The 18,817-nt window shown below is 44.0% G+C and overlaps 2 protein-coding genes across 4 annotated transcripts; one reads left to right on the forward strand and one right to left on the reverse strand.

Annotated features, from left to right (window-relative positions):
- The first annotated feature begins 12 nt into the window (after positions 1-12).
- On the forward strand, positions 13-5,121 carry LOC106857841 (cystatin-B-like). The gene is made up of 3 exons (XM_014884142.2): positions 13-122; positions 3,823-3,924; positions 4,303-5,121. Exons 1-3 carry the CDS (start codon positions 57-59, stop codon positions 4,429-4,431), a joined length of 297 nt encoding a protein of 98 aa, XP_014739628.2. The 5' UTR covers positions 13-56; the 3' UTR covers positions 4,432-5,121.
- A 236-nt stretch (positions 5,122-5,357) lies between these two features.
- On the reverse strand, positions 5,358-18,791 carry LOC106857842 (cystatin-A-like). Of its 3 annotated transcripts, none has more exons than XR_015801901.1 (4): positions 13,042-18,791; positions 7,578-7,679; positions 6,788-7,081; positions 5,358-5,569 (listed from the first exon to the last, which is right to left on the reverse strand). XR_015801901.1 is itself a non-coding variant. In XM_088160605.1 (4 exons), the coding sequence occupies exons 2-4, from the start codon at positions 10,074-10,076 to the stop codon at positions 5,441-5,443; spliced, it is 321 nt and encodes a 106-aa protein (XP_088016731.1). In that variant the 5' UTR covers positions 10,077-10,237; positions 13,042-18,791; the 3' UTR covers positions 5,358-5,440. The 3 variants fall into 3 exon arrangements, 2 of the variants coding, with proteins under 2 accessions (XP_088016731.1, XP_088016732.1); XM_088160605.1 differs by lacking the exon at positions 6,788-7,081 and adding an exon at positions 9,987-10,237; XM_088160606.1 differs by lacking the exon at positions 6,788-7,081.
- Between the last annotated feature and the right edge of the window lie 26 nt (positions 18,792-18,817).

The raw sequence follows: 18,817 nt of genomic DNA on the forward strand, positions 1-18,817 counted from the left end.
GCCCGAGGGGCAGGGTCGGCCCGGAGCGGAGCGGGGAGGATCGCAGAGGTGCTGCCATGTTGTGCGGGGGTGTCTCGGCGGCCCGGCCCGCCACCGACGAGACGCAGCGGATCGTGGAGCAGGTGAGGGGCCGGGGCGCGCCGTGAGGGCCCCGCGGGCGGGGGAAAGGCCCGTGCGGGGCCTGTCCGGGGTCCAGGGGGTGCTTGGCCATGCGCGGCCGAGCGCCGAGACACCGCCGCCCGGTGTAAAAGGTGGAAGGAACGGGGAATGTACGGAGCAGTCGCCGGCTCCCGGAGCTCTGCTTCCGTGTGCCCGCCTGGCGTGGCCCTGTTGACTCCAGAGGGGCCGTGGGCAGCGCTGGGTGCGCAGGGAAACTCGACAGAGACACTCCCTTGAGCTCGGGGAACGAGCTCCAGGGCTTCTTACAAAATCTGAACCTTGTTCATACGTTTGGGGTTTTGGTTTTTCGTTGTTTGCGTGGGAAGGGGGGTTTGTTTGGTTGTTTTGAGGGGGTGAAACGAGGAATAAGCAAGAAAGCTTCGCTGCTTCTGCTTTTCCCCAACACAGAATTCAGCTCCGACCACTGCCAGCTCCAAATCCTGATACTTCTTACGGTATCTTAGATATACTCAGTTATTGGAATAACTCATGTTATCGGGACACATGCTTTTACTCTAAAAATGCCAGTGTGCAACTAAGTTCTTTCAAAGCACATGTTCTTCTTCTTGTCATGGAAACACAAGTTCCTTCTGCTTTTTGGCTGTGTCGGCTAGGATGTGGTAAGCTAGAGAGCAAAGATGAAGCATGCACTCCGGCTTTTGACACTCTTTGTCATTGCCTGGGCCTGTTCTCCAGGCAGGAGCGGTTCCCAAACACATACAGAGCGCCCAAAGGCGCAGCAGCCATGAAATTAACATTTAACTTGTACAATCTGAGGATTCTCTGTTTTAGGAGAAGGGAGAGGTGTGCATCTCCTAAGCACCAGCCTGAGTTTGCAGTGATAAGCACATGATTGAGAATTGCAGAGAGTCATAATTATTGCTTTCATCTGAAAAGGCCTACATGTCATGTTAAAGGTAATGCAGATAGGAAATTAACATGGGCTTGAATTAACAAGGTTTGAAATCCCGACTTTCTGTTCTGTAGCAGACTGCAGTGGTTTGGTAATCCAAAAACAAAACTCTCTTGGATACAGAAGTAACAAAAAAATTTATGTTTTCATTTAAATCACCTAAATACTTTGAATAGCTTGTTTTGACTGTCAGTTTAAATTACTTCCTTTAATAAAATACAGGTAGGAAAACCCAAACTTGAAACTTGCCCATACACTCATATCCTTATCTGGACACTGCTGGAGAAGGCATCAGTTTTGTTAAATCGAGGTAGCCTTTTCAAATCGTTTTGTTTGCTTAAAGTCAGGTCTTTGTGGAGATTTACTAGAGCTTGCCAGTTTGCTTGCCATAAACATATTCCCTGTTCCTGCTTTTCCAGTCCTTGCCTTCATTTACATAAGAATCCTTGTGATGGCCGAAAGTTGTTCAGCTTTGTGACCCAGAGTGGGTGTAGTGTCACATAGGGCAGGAAGGCTTCCTTCAGCAGTGTCTGGAATATCATAGGAACGGCCTCCTTAGAGCAAAGATTTCCAGATTTCCACCCAGGCCTGCTCAGCTTTGGCTTCTCACTGGTGACTGTGGCAGAGCTTATTCAGGGTAATTCTGAAGCATCTGCTTTTCAGTTAAATGCTCTGGGAGTGCATGGCAAACAGGCGATTTAGGGCAGTGGAGAGCCTTCAGGGAATGATCATTTCCATCCCTGTGACTGACTGAGTCATGGATTGTTTGGGTGGGAAGGGACTGCACCTCCTGCCTGAGCATAGGGTCAGCATCCTCAGGCTGCTCAGAGCTTTGTCCTCTCAGGTCTTGAAAACTTCCAAGGATGGAAACTGTGCAGTTTCTCTGAACACTCCTGCTGTACTGCAGGAATGTCCTCAGGAAATGCTTCTCTTTATATCCAGTCTGAATCTCAGTTTCAGTTTATGACCATTGTGTCTCATTCTTCTGCCATCTGGAAAGTTTCATCCCTGGAGAGAGCCTGGTTTCTTGTTGGTACTGGTGAGTTTTCTTCAAAGCCTTCTCTTCCCTGGGCTGAGCAAGCTCATTTTCTTCCTCTCCTCACAGCACAAGTGCTCCAGCCATTCTGGTGTGCCCATGGAGTGCTCCTGGTGACCTTTCACTGAGCTCACTACATTGGTGTCTGGCTTGTACTGGGGGCCCAGAACTGGACACAGAATTCCACATTTTCTAACAAGGGCCGAGTAAAGGGTAATAATCACTCGCCTGTCTTCTGGCTATACTCTTGCTGATGCAACTCAGTATGCCATTAACTTTGGTACCACCAGGACACAGTGCTGTCTCCTGTCCTCCAGAACTCCAAATCCAGACTGAGATCAAGAACGAGGTCTTTGGGAGAGTATTGTCTGGGATATCCCTCTCCACACTGACTCAGGATGCTCATTTGCTGTGGTGACTCACTGCCACAAGTGATAACACTCTGATAAGCTTGCAGCTGCAGGACTCTGAGCTGTCTGCATTCAGGGCCCAGTGTTCAGCTTGCTGGTGGAAATAAAAAATGTGCTGAGCTGGGATGATTTAGAGACCTCACAAACCAAAGCTGCATGGTGCCTAGGATTGCTAAAGGAGCACGGGACAGAATAGGATCAGCGGGAGACTTAGTCTGCCCTGCTGCTTAAAATTTGTACGAGTGTGATGAAAACTGAAACCACATGCTCCAGCCTTTGACTCAGGAGAAGGGGAGGATGCAGGACTGAATCATGGTGCTTTCTGGGGCTGTGCCCTTCAGTGCATCTTAGAATGCAGCTTGGATTTCCATATTGCAAAAAAACAAACAGAAAGTGTCTAAACATTATCATCTTGCTTGTAACATACTGATCATAACTTGGAGGAAGCATAGAGGTGTGGCGTCGGAGAGAAGATAAAAAACATGGACACAGCTCGCAGGGATAGGATGGTCACTGGAAAGGCATCAGAGTTCTGGGAGTTGGAGAGGTGGGAGAACATATGTTGCAGGAATTGTTTCTGTTCCTGCTTCACCACAGCACCAGAGCAATGGCAAGTTGGCAGTTGTTTTTCCCCAAAGAAGCATGGGGGATTTAGACAGGAGTGCAGATGTATCTATTCTCCTTGAATTTAGGAAGAAGTACACCATATAGCTGGAGGATCTACTCATTGCTAGTACTACTGCCCTGGGTGTGAAGGGAGGGCTATGCAATTATGCTGTGCAGGAGGTGCAGCCTGGAGCAGGCAAGGACTTGCGAGCAAGAACTCCAAGACTAACTCATCTTGCCCTGCAAAACAAAGGCTGAAATCTTCTGCTTTCCTGACCAAGAATTTTCAATATAGCCGCAATATGCGAGAGGACCCAGTGCAGGAGAGAAGAGCTGCATCTCAGGAGTTCATGGCTCCCTCTAGGGTACTGGACAGGTTATTTTGATTTCTTGAGCACTGTTTTGCAGTTTGAAAACACAGATTCCAGCAGACATGCTGAAATAACTGTCAGGTGTTGTCTAGACTCGGTGTCAGCTTGTAGTGACTGACTCCCACCTCGGTCTCAGTTTTGCCACCTCCCTAGATTGCTGGTCCTGCTTTCACACAAAACTTAACATGATTCATTTTGATACTTTAATGTCTTGGGAAAGCGGGAACTCTGTGTCTGGGAACTCAGCAGCAGTGAACTGTAAGCCTTAAGTCCTAAATACTTGAATCTTGCTTGCATCAGTCTTAAAGAACCTATTGTTTCCTTAAGGTAAAAGCTCAGCTGGAAGAAAAAGAAGGGAAAACCTTTGATGTCTTCACTGCAGTGGAGTTTAAAACTCAGTTAGTTGCTGGAACAAACTACTTCATCAAGGTAGAGGACGCTGGATTGTTTCTTTTATATTAATGTGTATATTTTTGGAATGATGGGGTTTTTTTCTTTCTTAACTAGAGGAGAATGCTTATGATTTGACTTTAAGAAAAAAAAATCGTGCATTAAAAAAACACAAATATCCACTTCCCAACCCTTCTCCCTATCTGCTAAATAGAGAGTTCCTCTTTTCTCCATTTTCATGGGAAGATTAGGTGGTATTTCTGCAGAGTCACAATTCCTAGTTTGGTTTAAAACAAACCAATGGTTTTTCTTACTGCTTGTCTACTGCTCCATCCTCAAACCAGCCCAGCCTCTGCCACCCCTCCTGCTGCAGGCTGCTCCCCCCGCAGAGATCTCACTGGGTTTCATCCTTTGCAGGTCCATGTTGGGAATGAGGAGTTCATGCACCTGCGGGTGTTCAAGAGCCTCCCCCACGAGAATGAGCAGCTGAGCCTCCACAGTTACCAGGGCAGCAAGACAAAGAACGATGAACTGGCTTTTTTCTAGCAACCTTCTCTGCTGTGTTTCCCTAGCTGGTTCTTATGTGCATTTTCTGTGGGCTGCAAAATGTTGATTCCTGTGCCAACAAAGGTGGAAGAAAATGTCTTTTTAACATCATGGTGGAAAAAAACAATTTATTCTATGCCATTCCCTTCCTGTGCAATCTCCAAAACTGAGAGTCACAGGGCTCTCCTATTACCTGCACTAATGTAAACCCTACTTTTATTGCAACTTAACTTAGGCTTTAGTGCAACTTAACCAGAATACTGTGTCTGAGTCCTGTTTGTGGATTTCCTTGATCTGGAAATTGGAAGGGGAATGACACCAGCACTCATAGTTGCAGCAAGGAACAAGAGGAAAGCCTCAGTCTTTTCTGTGCTGTTTTGCAACTGTGAATATATGTTTAGATTTAAATTGTACTTTGTATTTTGTGGGCAAAGACCTGATGAGAGACTCGAGCTGAAGCAATTTTGCAAGGAAGAGAAACTATTTACAGTAGTTTGAAACAAACATTCCCTTGGTAATCATGCTCTTTCTTTTGCAGCAGTAGCATGTAATGTCCCGTAGAGGGTGTGTGAGTTTAAAATACCAAACTAGTTTGCTTATGTTCTCGGTCTTATGGAAAAGTCCTGGAAATGAACTTAAGCTGGACAAACATTTCTGCATTTATAACAATAAACATTTCTTTTGACTTGAGATGGCGTCTGTGACTGGTGCTTTAGTGTTCTCGTCACTGGTTTTCACTATTGATTATTTTTCTATTAAAAAAAGTTTCGCTTTTTTCCCTAAAGTGTTTTTTATATTCCAGATAACCTTATATTTATTCCATGTCTTAATTAGAAATACTTTATTTTAATCATGTGACAGACATGAAAGATAACAAGAAAGACCTCTGCAGGTACATCAGCAGCAAAAGGAAAATATAGACAATAGCTTTCCAAACTTATTTTATTTACTGTAACGGGCAGAATCCCCATCGGATTTGCAGAAATGAGGCGTTGCACATCATCATGTCTTAGAAGTAGGTCAGGGGGTCATCTCTGGTTTTGCCAGTCTGAAAATTTTCAAGGCTGGGACCTTGGTTCTCATAAGGAAGACGCTGTAACACCTTTAAGTGGACATACTCGGCCTCAGAAACTTGGACCTAGAAACCAAAAGAGCGGGAAAGTGAGGATTATGGGCTCAAAGCAGGTTCAAATAAAAGGGTGTTCTTTACATTCTGAAAAGAAGATCTCCGCTCAGGATCTTAATTTTAGCTGTACCTTCATTTTTATTTCAACAGCTCTTATCTAAGCCTGGATAGGAACGGTGATAGTTTCTGGTGGCAGAAACTGTCTACACGTGTAGAAAATTGTATTAAAACCTTCCAACTCAGGTGAAGGGAAAATGAGTAGAACTTCTTGGGTGTGGAAGCACCAGAAGACACAACAGGAGAAAGGTTTTGATGGTGTCCTATTTCAGTCACCAAGATGCCAGCACAATTGCTCACAGCTTCCTGGTACACTTGTAGGAGACAAGAGACAATGAGGAAACCTCCATGACGTGGGGGTGGGACACAGTGGAGACACCATGTCAGCTCCCAAAGGGTACAGAAAGACCTCATAGAGAAAGACCAGCACATGGTCCTGAGAAGTAATGACAACCTGAAAGCCAGGATCCCTGGTCTGCAGAGTTACTCCAAACGTATCAGTGCCTGAACAGGGAACCCTGACACATCCTGGTGCTTTTGGGAGTGCACGGGAGTGCCTGGAATAAATACTCTTCCAGAGAAATTCACCTTCTCCCCTAGAAAGTCCTCACATAAAGACTTGGTAGGAAACTGTAAAATTTCATTCTTACAGAGCCAAGCAAAACAGGTGCTAAACCCTCCCTTGGTGAGGGACATGGAAACTTGAATGCCTTAGGCTCGAAGAGGTTTTTACATGCTTTCTGGTGGCTGCAGTGTGGCACTGTGCTTGGTCTGGATTGCATCTCAGCTGTAAGACTGCTGGTAAAATGTCAGTGAGGTAAAAGATTCAGAAATATAAAATTATTAATCTTGTGGCAGAGTTTGTTCCAGTTAATGCTAAAATGAGAAACTGGGAAAATTGGGAAAGAAGAGACAAATCATCCATTTCCAGCATTACAAATTGATTTCTTCCAAGTTCAGTAATATATCAATCTTCATTTCTGAGTTAAGAGTTCTTTTAAGGAAGCACTTGGGAAAGAAGGTTTGGCAGCATCTGTCCTTGGGACCAACTAAGTATGGGAAGTGTGGAGCTAATGCTCACAGTGTCCTGTGCAGAATTATTCTCCCCCAAACATTACAGGCCAATTTCTCTAATAAAAGAATTCTTCCAATTCCCTTGTCAATGGAGCATACCTTGCCAGGCACATGTCCGTACACACGTGGGGTTTCAGCAGTCACAGGCCATGCCTGCTGTGCTCCAGAAGGCAGCCTGCTGCTCAGCAGTGCTTGCTGGCCTTCAGATGAAAAATACACCCAGCTATTTCTTCTGTGCTACTTCACAAAAAGCTGCTCACATCCATCGGTCAGGAGGAGGAATGGTGTTATCAGAGGGCTCCAAATTAAGCATTACCCATTTTTCCTCTGCAGCAGAGAGGGGGCTTTGAAAATACAGAAAGAACCAGCAGGCAGGCTGTACCTCTGCAGCACCTGACACAGAATCAAAACATCAACACACCTGCTTGCATGCAAAACTAGCCAGACATGCATGCACTGCATTACAAAATTGACTCTATCCCTCCATTAGTTCCTCAAGCTGACTTCCATTTCATCCCAAAAAAACACAGCTGAAGGACTCACACTATTTTGCCTTGAAAGGAAACAGGAGATTACTTGTTTCAACAGTTAGGACTTGTTGAAATAATTTGAGTTGGGAATGCAATCTATAGTCCTTGAGGGGGGTGATCCCAAGAAGCTTACCAGTTACATCTGAATAAGCACAGGGCATGTTTTACAATATTTATATTCCTCCTTACAGTAGTGCCAAACGGAAGAATTTTATAAGTATTTGGAGGTAGTCCCCACTTCTGTTACTCACATCAGATGGCTTCCTATCATGTTTGGTTCTCTTTCTAGCTGTAAGCCACTCTGTAAGTCACCTGCATCATTTAATTCCAAAACACTCCCTCCTACAATATATACAAACCTTAATATAGTACATTGTCCCAGCAACCACTTGAGTCCTATATACTATGGCTGTAAAGGTAACACAGTTCATGTTTGCCCGGCTTTCAAATTGTGATTTCACCTGTAAAAAGAAAGGGAAAAATGACTGGCAGGTTGATATTTAGGTATTTCTTTTGCATATACCGCTCCAGTTTTCATTCTTTCAAATATACTCCCTTAATGAAACTCCACAAAGTGACTGAGAGCACCCTCACACTCCTTGTCAAAATCATCAGTAAAGATAATAAAATACACACTGAGCGCTGGGTGTGCCATCTCTGACCAGTCAGATGTAACTTCACCCACCAGCTCTCCCTGGGCCCAGCCATTCAGCTGGTTTTTTACCCAGTGAGCAGTGCACCTGTCCAGGCTTCTTCATTAGAATGCTGTAGGAATTGGTGTCACAGGCTTTACTAAAGTCCAGGGAGACAATATCCACAGCCTTTCCCTCATCCACTGCAGGTCATGGAAAGAGATCAGGTTGGTCAAGCAGAACTCACCTTGCATGAACCCATCCTGGCTGGGCTTGAATCCCTGATTGCCCTGCACATGCTGTTTGATGGCACTGAGGATGAGCTGTTTCTTGACCTTCTCCAGCATTAAGGTCAGCCTAACAGTCTGTAGTTCCCTGGATCCTCTTTCCTGCCATTTCTGTAGATGTTCTTTTAGAGGGGCATCAAATTAGCCAAACTCCAGTTGTGTGAGACCTCCCTGGTTCACCAGGACCACTGGTAAATCATAGATAGTGTCTTGGAGAGCTCTTCCATGAGCTCCCTCAGTACCATCAGGTGGATTCCATCCAAACCCATAGCTTTACACATGCTTAAGTGGAGAAGCAGGTCACTGTTTCCTGCTGGATTGTGGGAGCTTCATTATGTTCCTTGTCTCTGTCTTCCAGCTCAGGGAGCTGGTACCCTTAGGACAACTGGTCTGACTATTAATGACTGAGGTTAAGAAGGCTTTAAGTACCCTAGCCTTTTCTTTATTTTTTGTGGCAATGTTTTCCCCAATATCCAGCAAATTATAGAGATTCTCCTTGGCCCTCTTTTTATTGCTGATTTATTCATAAGAACACTTCTTGTCACTGCTTTTGGCAGTGGCCAGAGTTGAGTTCTAATAGGGGTTTTGCCTTTCTGACTTTCTGCATAACCTCCCAACACCTTTGTAATCCTTCTGAGTTGCCTGCCCCATCTTCCAAAGCTTATAAACTCTATTTTTTATCCTGGGTTCCAGCCAAAACCCTTTGTTCAGCCAGTCCAGTCTTCTTCCCCACCAGCTTGTCTTTTGGCACATAGGGAGACCCTGCTCTTGCACATTTAGGACTTCCTTCTTGAAGAATGCCCAACCTTCCTGGATCTCTTTGCCCTTCAGGACTGCCTTCCAAGGGACTCTTTCAATCAGTCTGCCAAACAGGCCAAAGTCTTCCCTCCAGACGTCCAAGGCAGTGGTTTTGCTGTTGCCCTTCCTTACTTCTCCAAGAATTAAAAACTCTCCCATTTTATGATCACTGCATGACCACCACACAGGAAGCAGAGACAATCCTACCTAGGCTGGGTGACACAGTGCCCCTCTGCACATGACACCCACGCTGATGAGTGGATGCATTACTGAATTTGGGCAGAGGAGCAGTATCAGGGTCAGCCTGCTCAGGCTACCCTGGGCAGGACCAGCAGCACCTCAGCACTTCTCACTGTGGGTACCTGTTTCACAGGAATGCACTGAATTAATTTACTTTCCCAGCACATGCACCTACAGCTGGCTGCCACTCCCATGGTATTCCTTCCTAGCAGGAAGGCCACAGAAAGCACCTAAGGAACATCCAGATCATTTCCAGAGAGCCAGAAATTATCATCCTATTCAGCTTCCTCATGATCTCTTATACTGCTCTTCTGCTGAGCAGCTTCCACAAGGTTTCTGTCCCCAGGAACTGGCAACTATACTTTCACCTGAGGAACTGCTAACTCTAGCAAATCAGGGAAATTTTAATTCCCAACACCCTTCCAGCTGACTGGGGCAGGGGCCTCCTAGAATGCTCCTAAGTGGCAGCTTTTAGTGCATCATATTCCTCTCTCAGAATAAAACAAAACAAAGCCATTTCTCTCCAGTTTTGTTATCTTTCCTCTGGACACTATGTCCCCCATTTGTTATTTACAGACTGAACCTTCAGTAAAATCAAGCAGGCAAACAGCTCCTTAATCCTCAGGTGAAAAACTGTAACATTCCTAAGATCTTATCTAACAGCATCCTAAACCCAAAACATTCTTCAGTTTTGGGCAACAGCTGTAAAACAAGGAGACCAAATAAATAGTATTCCTCAGCTCACTAATGATGGCTAGAGACAAGGCACGGGTATAAGTAAATAATTATGTAATCCCACAAGCAAACAGACCTTGAGCATCCCAAACTCCACAACTTTGCTGAAATCATAGGAATTGCTTCTCTGCTCAGCAGAGCATGAAAGCCCACAGAATTGCTTCATGGAAAGGTGACACTTGTGCTGGAAGGGTAGCACGATTTCCTCAACATAAGGTTTCCATTAGAATATTTTCCTTAGAGACCTATACCAAAGCCTCTGCAAGGGTGGAAAGGACCAGGAAGTGTTTTCTCTCTCCTGCTCTCAGCACAGGGCAGAAATTTCACCTTGCAGAAAATAAAGAACAAAGAACAATCTGTTTTCGTTTTCCTGAAGCTACAGAGAACAAAAGAACACTAAAATTAGGATCAGTCATTTTCTGGAATTGAAGAGAAACTTGGTACTATCCACATTTCACATTCCGTTTGTGCCCTGTATCCTGGGAGCATTAGCACTGCCTGAAACCATCATTCACATTTTCAAGTGCCTATTTGCTCACAAACACCAAAGTGCTGCAATTTCACCTCCAAAACACACTGCAAGACTTCTGATGACCCATAAATAACACGGGCCAGCATTGAAAAGGAAGCTCAGTATCTGGCATGGTGCTTGAGGCATTTCATAGACTCATTAATTAAATTTCACAGCCCTCAGCTGGCCCCATCTTAAACATGAGGAAACAAGAATGGCAAATACACAAAGGTGCTACAAGTCCTTTGCTAGGGTCTCCCTTCCATAGGTAAAAAGGAATTTCTCGTCTCTGCAATTGCTGCTCCTTCAGACATTCCTGCCAGTATAGAAGAAAAAGTGATACTGCTCCCAAGTAATTCAGTCGGTGCCCCCCAAACAACTGTAGATCATCCATTTCTCTTTCTGCCCTGCAGTAAATCATCTCTGACTAACCCGTTACCCAGACTCCAGCCCTCCCTCATGTACATGTCCCCAGCTCTGGTAACCCTAGTTGTGACTGACTAATAAAGCCCTACAATGGAAGAAGGCTGAGGAGCTGGGGAGTGCCATCCATGAAACTGGGGAATAATGCAGGGTGTCACTGACCACAGCTTTTGCAAATAAGCTGACTTATCTCAACACAAAGGTTGGCCACAGGGTGTTTTTGATAAACAGCTCTGTCAGCGGAGGGGATGATGTGGCAGTGTAACTCCCTGAGTTGAGTAGAACACACCCCTGAATTAGCCAGACTAACACAGGGGGAGTGAACACATGGCTCTACCAAATCCCGAGTATAAAAACTAAATGGTCGGACAAAAGAATTTTGAAGAAAACTGCTGGCTAGAGCTGGCTTCAACCCACATCCCTCTTCCCAGTCAGAGATGCCCAGTGTCCTAACACAGGGCGTGTTTTACAGATCGGGAGTGCAGAACAGGCTGGTATCCTCAGGGAACTAGGATTGCAGTCGCTACATTTTGCTAAGAGTAACTTAGACTTTTATCAAGTTACTGGTATATTTGTATCACTGCTAAATCAGACGCCTGGTGTAACATGGAGTATCTTCTAATCAGTAAAGGGACGTTAAACGTTATCCCCTCCACCTGTGGACTACGGAGAAGAGCCCTCCCTGTCAGAGTACTGGGTTGCCTGGTCTCAGTGTGCAAGATCATAGAAGAGGTGGAAGGATGCTGGTGCAAACTCTGTTCTCGGTGTCACAGCAAAGGAGAGAGCTGAGAGCTCTGCACATCAGGTATAGCGAGTCTGCAGCAGTATTGGCCAATGCATTCAGCCCTGCTACTTCCTACTTTTGTTTCCTCAAAGAGTGCCTGAATGCAATTGTCAAAGGGAGAAGAGCTCATCTTTCAGAGCCAGAAGGGTGAAGACAATTGAGTGGGTGGGAATATAAGATGAGAGTTTTCCCGTTATGTGTTGTTCAACCCCAAGAATTGGAAATACTTGGTTCTGTAAAAATGGATTTTTGCATCAAATTCGGCATTTTTAAGCTTAAACAAAACATGAACATGGGTGTAAAGACTTTGATAGAATGTGTTGCATAAACCTAATCACTCAAAATCCATTCATAAAGTTTTACAACAACTAAAGGAATGTGTAGCTAAGATCAAAGTTAATAATGGAACATGGTTGGATGATCTACTTGATAAATTGAGCCTTGCACCATGGCGGAAAAAGATTTTTAAAATAGGCATGTATATATTAATTGTCATCATAATTATACTTGTAACAGTGCCTTGCCTACTTCAATGCATGCGAAGAGTGATTGACAAAGCCATCAAAGTAGTGTTTTTGGTGAAAGGAGAAGGGGGAGACATTGGAATTCAGAATGCAAGATATCCTCAAAACATTGGGCCTGTAAATCAAAGCTGGAAAAATATAAGTCTTGTGACTTCTGGTCATGCTCTCAACACCTGTAACAAGAACTCACACTTTCTGTCAAAGATAAGAAAAATAAACCACACTTTCTAAGCATCCAGAAGTCCCATCTCTCTGCCTCATTCGGAATAAGAAAGAATCCCCATGAAATGTAGTAATGTGGGTGCAAATAGCCCACACTCAGGATGCTTTTTATACTTTCTTTAAAAAGAGCTGCTGCGCTGCAGGGCATTAGAGGATCTGCAGAGGTGCTGCTCACACAGCTGCTCCAGGACAGGACCACCTGGCAACTGGGCTCATTCACTGGCCTGCCTTGTGGCCAAGCTCACCTCACCCCACCAGCACATCCTGTCTCACAGCTGTGACTCTAGAAAACACTTAACGCCAGTAGGGAATACACAATTTAAATTCTTTACTGCCTACTAGCGTAAGCCATCTCTCATTTCAAACAAGTGACTTCACTGCTGGCATAGCAGAGCTGGGCTTGGAACTTCACACGGACATTAACTGAAGGTAGCCAGTTCCATTCCTGACCATGAACAAAGAGGAGACAGAGGAGTGGTTTGTCTCAGTCTTACCAAGGCACTTCTACATAGATTGCTAAGAAAACACTGTCAGTCAAGGGGATTCCCACTTTCAGCATGAGCTTCTTCAGTTTAAAACCTGGCTTAGTCTCATAGGCTTTACACAAGCTTCAGGAATGGCCTCTTTGCACACAAGTAACTTAATCTAGAGACAAGGTGCAACTCACCTGGTTAACAAGCTGCTGAACTTCTGGAGTAGCCGGCTTGGTGTCAGATAAGCCCCCAGGCATCATGGTGGCAGGTGACTTCTCTGAAATAACGAGTGGCTCTGAAGGGGGAAGTTCAGTGCAGTCTGAGCAGAGTCCCCTGGCATCTCATATATACACACATGTGTGTGTCATGGAATCATGTGACCTGCAACACACGGAGCCTACCATTACTGAACTGGAGAAGGACACAAGCAGGGAAAAGGGAGTTTGTAAAATGTAAAGCACTGGCAATATTATCAATAAATTTAAGAAGCACTTGAAGAAGTGTTTACAGTGTTTACATCAAAAAGAAAAGCAAACATCAGCCTGCAGTCACCCACACCTTAAAGAGAGTTAGTTTGGGCTGCAGCTGGAAACTCTTGCCTCTCCACTCATGTGCAGATGACTAGGCTGAGCTCTTGGGAAACACATCAAAGACACACCCAGCATTTCCCAACACCTTTCCTGATCAGAGGAAAGAATTCAGCACTTTCCTTAGAACAGGTCCCGCTCAACTTGAAATTTTATCCTCTAAATATCCTTCAAAGTGGGGAAACAGGAGCAGATAGCATCTTACATTCAGTGACTTGACTTCTCTCTGCCTGACCAAAAAGGGGCCAAGGTAAACACCAGCACCAGAAGAATCCCAGATTCAGGTAAGTACTGCAACTAAGGCATTTCTGCTTCTTTCCCATCAAACCAAGAGCTACATTCAGGATATCATAATAGCAACTGAATGTGCAATAAAATCTATTTTTTAACTCTAGTGCCAATTTCCTGGAAGACAAAGTACAATCAAAAAACCCAAAAGCTGTCCCAATTTCAACATACACTGTTGAAACACATAACATGAGAACACATAGTCAGAAGTATTCATTCTGCAGTTACAGTCACATGGCACAGTCACATTCACGAATGTGAATGTACAAAGCTCAAAACCTACTGGGTGGAAAGCTAACAACTACTAGCAGCCCTCCCTGGTAAGGGAGAACTAACACTTCAAGACCACAGAAAAAATTACTTCCTGTCAATATTCCTGCCATCCCCCTCACCAGCAAATAAGAGGAAAGTTGTTCCAGAGTGAGGCCAGAGAAGCAGCAACAGACCAGACACTTGTTAGTCTGTAGGGGCAAGTACATGGGAGCAGGTGAAATGAGAATATGTGCTGCACACAGGCAATGGGCATTTCTGCTGGGATCAGCATTAGGGAATTTGCTAGGAATAGGTGGGTTTATAGCCACAGCAACAAACTTATCCCTGCCCTACCCATACTACTGTTATCCTCACAGATAACAAGTGATGCAAGACACTCTAAAAAAGTATTTCAGATCTGACTTCAAGGCCTGGTTTTGGTACAAAGCCCCTGAGATTGAGAATCTGGGGCTGTAGGAGCCCCAACAGTACACAATACACTCAACAGTATTAATGAGTATTACAGCATGTTACTGGAAAAGATATTGCACAATTTTCCAGACTTGAGCAGCAGTGGACAAAAAGCATTTGAGGAAAAATCATTGTCCTGAGACATTTTTGTGAACAGAGAGAGAAGTCCTTCTTAGGAATGAAGGGAGTGGCAGCTGTTAAAACTGGAATTCTGAACTTTCACCAACTTCTCTTCAGATGAGGAGTTCCTCAGAGCTGATGACAGCTCAAACCTTTTGCATAAGACCCTGCTGATTCACTCAAATGCTGATCATGTTCCACCACTTGTGCCTTATTCACACAGCAGGACAGATAAGGAACTGGAAGAGCCAGCTCACCTTATTGAGGCCAGAAATCAGAGAACGTGCCCAACAACTGCACAGCACCAGCACTAAAACAGGGTATTTTATAAACCTGTCCACTGATCCAGGATACAGATCCTGCTGACTTCCTTGGAAAGGATGTTAAGATCCCCAGGACAGCAGTACACTCATGGAGAACTCGATTCTATCTAGCAGCAAATACACTAACCACAAAGTCTAGGAGGGTTCATTTATAATCTTTGAAAGACTCTAGCTGTGAAACTAAAGATATTAATGTTGTGTGAAAATCATTCACTGGACTCCACATTTCTGGTTTGCTGGTTTTTGACTTTAAAGCGTAACAATTTTTTTTCCCCCAGAATGCACAGTTGTGCAGAAGGGGAAAAAAATCGACTTTGAAATCAATTGTCAGCAAGTTGATGCTGAAGTTTACAGAGGCAAATCAGACTGTTTCCATTCCATGGCCGTGCTAATGGCTGTCCCAAAATCCAGTTATATTTCTAAGACTGGGATGCCAGTACTCCTGTATTCTATGAAACCACTTTGAAGTGCTGATGTTTCACAGACCTGGGATCAGAGATGATCAGAGGCAATTGATCAACCTTATCTTGGGCAACTCCCACTTCCACCCACCCCTCTCTACACTAAGTTTTGGATGAAATGAACGAGGATTTGGAGCACTGCCAAGAAAAGCACAGCCTTCCCCATGCCATTTCTTGCACAACAAAGATGAGTGTGTGCCCTCTGTAGTGTTTGAGAAGTGGCTAGTATCACGTACCAGGGCAGCCTATACTCTTCATCAGCACAGCTGGCAGCTTCCCCTCACGTCACTGTGCTGCTGCTATCTTGGAGAATCTCTGCTGACACCACCACTGGCATTGTGTACGGCTTTGATGCTGAGTAGCATCTTGCACCATGTACTATTCCAATACAGAAGAAACAGATCTTTACCACTTGCAAACCACTACTCCCTGGTCCTGTTAAAGCAATTTTAAGAGGTACAAGCTATTGCTGATAAAAACACCAGTAAAAAACAAACAAAACAAAATATAAAAAAAACCTCCACCAAAGTCCAAACCCCAGGGTTATGTATTTACAAGCCATTTTTAAACCAGGAATGAAGTCAGCTCTCTAGAAATTATTGTGAAAGCCAAGTCAGTAAGGTCGGTCTTCTGGTTTCAGAGTGACAAGACACGTAATTGTGACTGGACACGACACATGGTCTGAATGAAGAGCTTCTAGAAGAAAACAGTCCTCCCTGTACCAGCTGAAGATCTATTTTCATTGTCACAGGAACAACAGCCTTGATTTTCAACATGCTGGTCAGCAAAAAAGGTTTCCCTTCCTGCTTTTGGGTTTCCTCATCCTGATTTTGAAAGATTTCTGACATTGTACATGAACAAGGATCCACAGAAACCTGACCTTCAGCAGCACAAAGTTATCATACCCCAGCCTACGCTGAGCCTCTTCCTCTCAGTCTGCTTCAAGACAACTGAAATCTACTGTTAAAAATATTCTCTGAAGAAATTACCTGTTTCATCAATGTTTCATGCCTACAGGCTGCTGAAGACAACAAAACTGAATGCTAGAAAAAGAACACCTCTTTCTATTTGACAGAAGGAAAGATGCACAAGCTTAAGAGGACTTTCCAAGCAAGGGGGATCTGCTCACCTCTATTCACCACTTGCAAGCAACAGGAAAGCCCCAGTAGAGGAGGCAAAGCACTCACAGGACTCTGGACACAGCCATCAGCTGTGCTCAAATGCCTTTACTTGCAGAAATAGAAGTTAAAACCAAGGAAAGGATGAAATCCTGCTGTTTGTAGGGTTTTTAACCACTATTTGACCCCCATATGTTTGACAGCAAACAGCCCAGTAATTTTGTAACTACCTCAATGGTAAGGCTGAAGCAAGGTTCAATCCCTGACTAAACAGGATCCTGGAATCCTCAGGGGTCCCTGGACACAGAATTCACCTGCCTGTGTTCAGTGTGGCACTCAGCTCACACCAATGCCACTTGCACACATGCCAAAACATCCCACTCCAGGCACACCTCTGAGGTACTCAGGAAACAGCAGAACCGCATTCTCCTGCCCCGCACCCAAAGCGTGGCATGCAATTCCTTTTACTCACCTTCGGGTTCCATCGAGCTCAACAGCAACATGAAACAGCCTCTCAGTCACCTGATTTGCTGTGGACTACTGAAAGAGACAGCCCTCTGTGCTCAGAGCAAACTAAATACAGAAATTCAACTTCTTAGTGCAACCCTCTGTATGCAAGCTGCAAACACCCCAAGAAGGGATGTTGGGAATTTAGGAGTCTTCTCATGGTATCAGTTTTTCATACTCAGGTTTGTATAGGACTACCTGCTTGGGCTTATATACAAACTGAAAAGAATTCTATGTTGGGCTGATTTTTTGGGGTTGTGGGTTTTGGGGTTTTTTAACATAGTTTCCTCATAACAAATGCAAAAAAAAAAAATCTGTGTATCATATCCATTTCACAGGTCATTTATCACAACATCTGCTTAAGCGAAGAAGCTTTCCACAACAGCTGAGAAAACATCTGGATGGATAAAGGAAGACAATGATTAATTCTCATTACAGTCTTTAGTTTATACAGAAATAAAAAATTATATTTCAAGACTATTGATCCAAGTCTATACACACTGATAGAAGTTTCTATTGTTTAACTGGCTTAAAAGGAAAATTTGTCTTTGCAGTTGATCCAAGCCCTGGGGAGAATAAATATTTTAGGCACCTATACTAGAGGTATTAAAGTACCAACTCTGAAATCTAAACTTACTGTTCTCAACATCTCATTAATTGACCATCATCTCCTGTTGAAATTTCATTACTGCCAATTCAACCCAGTATTATGAGCAGCATTTGATTTACACTTTGATGATAAACAATTACAAGAATTTAACAATTGAAGAACAAACACATTTTCTGCTTTCAGATTTGCAGAAAAACAATGAGAAATCTTCAAGAATGAGTGGTCCAACTCAAAGTTCTGCATAAAGCAGTTGCAGTACCTTGAGGAAAAAAGAGGGGGAAAAAAGAAGCTTGAACATTAGGATTTGCATCCTCAAAGACTTAAAATATATTTCTACCTCATTCTCAAAAAAAGGTGAGACGAAATGACCCTGGTGCCTAAAAAAGGCCTCCAAGCACTTTGAGTCTCTACTGCACACACAACTATAAAACAGATGCTGCTGCACAGATCTTTGCCAGCTCTCAGTAACACAGGTACATTCCTTCATTTATTTCTCACTCCCCATATATGCAAAGCTTTAGAGATGTGAGACTATAGCCAGTAATTTCATTGCTGTTGCTGAATTCCAAAGTGTTTGCAAGACAGGGCCTGTATTTTTAGGGCTCTGTTTAAGTTCAGTGGTTCTTAAGATCATATGAGCTGGAACCACACAGACCTGGTCACTTGACTGTCAGCCTATCTGAGATAAATACAAAATAAAAAGTATAAAGTAAAATATACAGGTGTAATTGCAGCAATTCAGCTTTCCTCCTATTTATCTGCCTTTAAATGCTGTGTTACTGCAGGGGTGCTGCATTAAATCTTTCTAAACACAACACCATGGAAAGGATCAACAGCATCAGGTATGCACAGCTATTTCCTCAGCTCAAACACAATTCACCTTTAGAACGAATCTTAAAGGTTCAGAAAGAGGGACAAAAAAGGGTCCCTGGACTGTCTCATTCCCAAATGAGACACATCTTCAGCTCCAACCCAAAGTGGTTTTAATCAACAGAACTTGGTAACACAGACCAAAGGGCAGTAAGCAACAGATGCTCCCTGTCAGCACTGCAGGAGCAATGGCAAACCTGTACCCACACACAATTCTGAGCCACTGCTGCTCATGCTGAGCAGTTCAGAACAAGGCTGGTAACTTCTTACTTTCAGAGATGCTGAACCTACTACACTTGCTGATCAGTCTGTAATTTTTATTTTCTTTCAGACTTCAGCAGATTATTTCCACATAAAGACCAC

This window comes from Sturnus vulgaris, chromosome 2, assembly GCF_052056855.1.
Source record: "Sturnus vulgaris isolate bStuVul1 chromosome 2, bStuVul1.hap1, whole genome shotgun sequence".
Lineage (NCBI taxonomy): Eukaryota > Metazoa > Chordata > Aves > Passeriformes > Sturnidae > Sturnus > Sturnus vulgaris.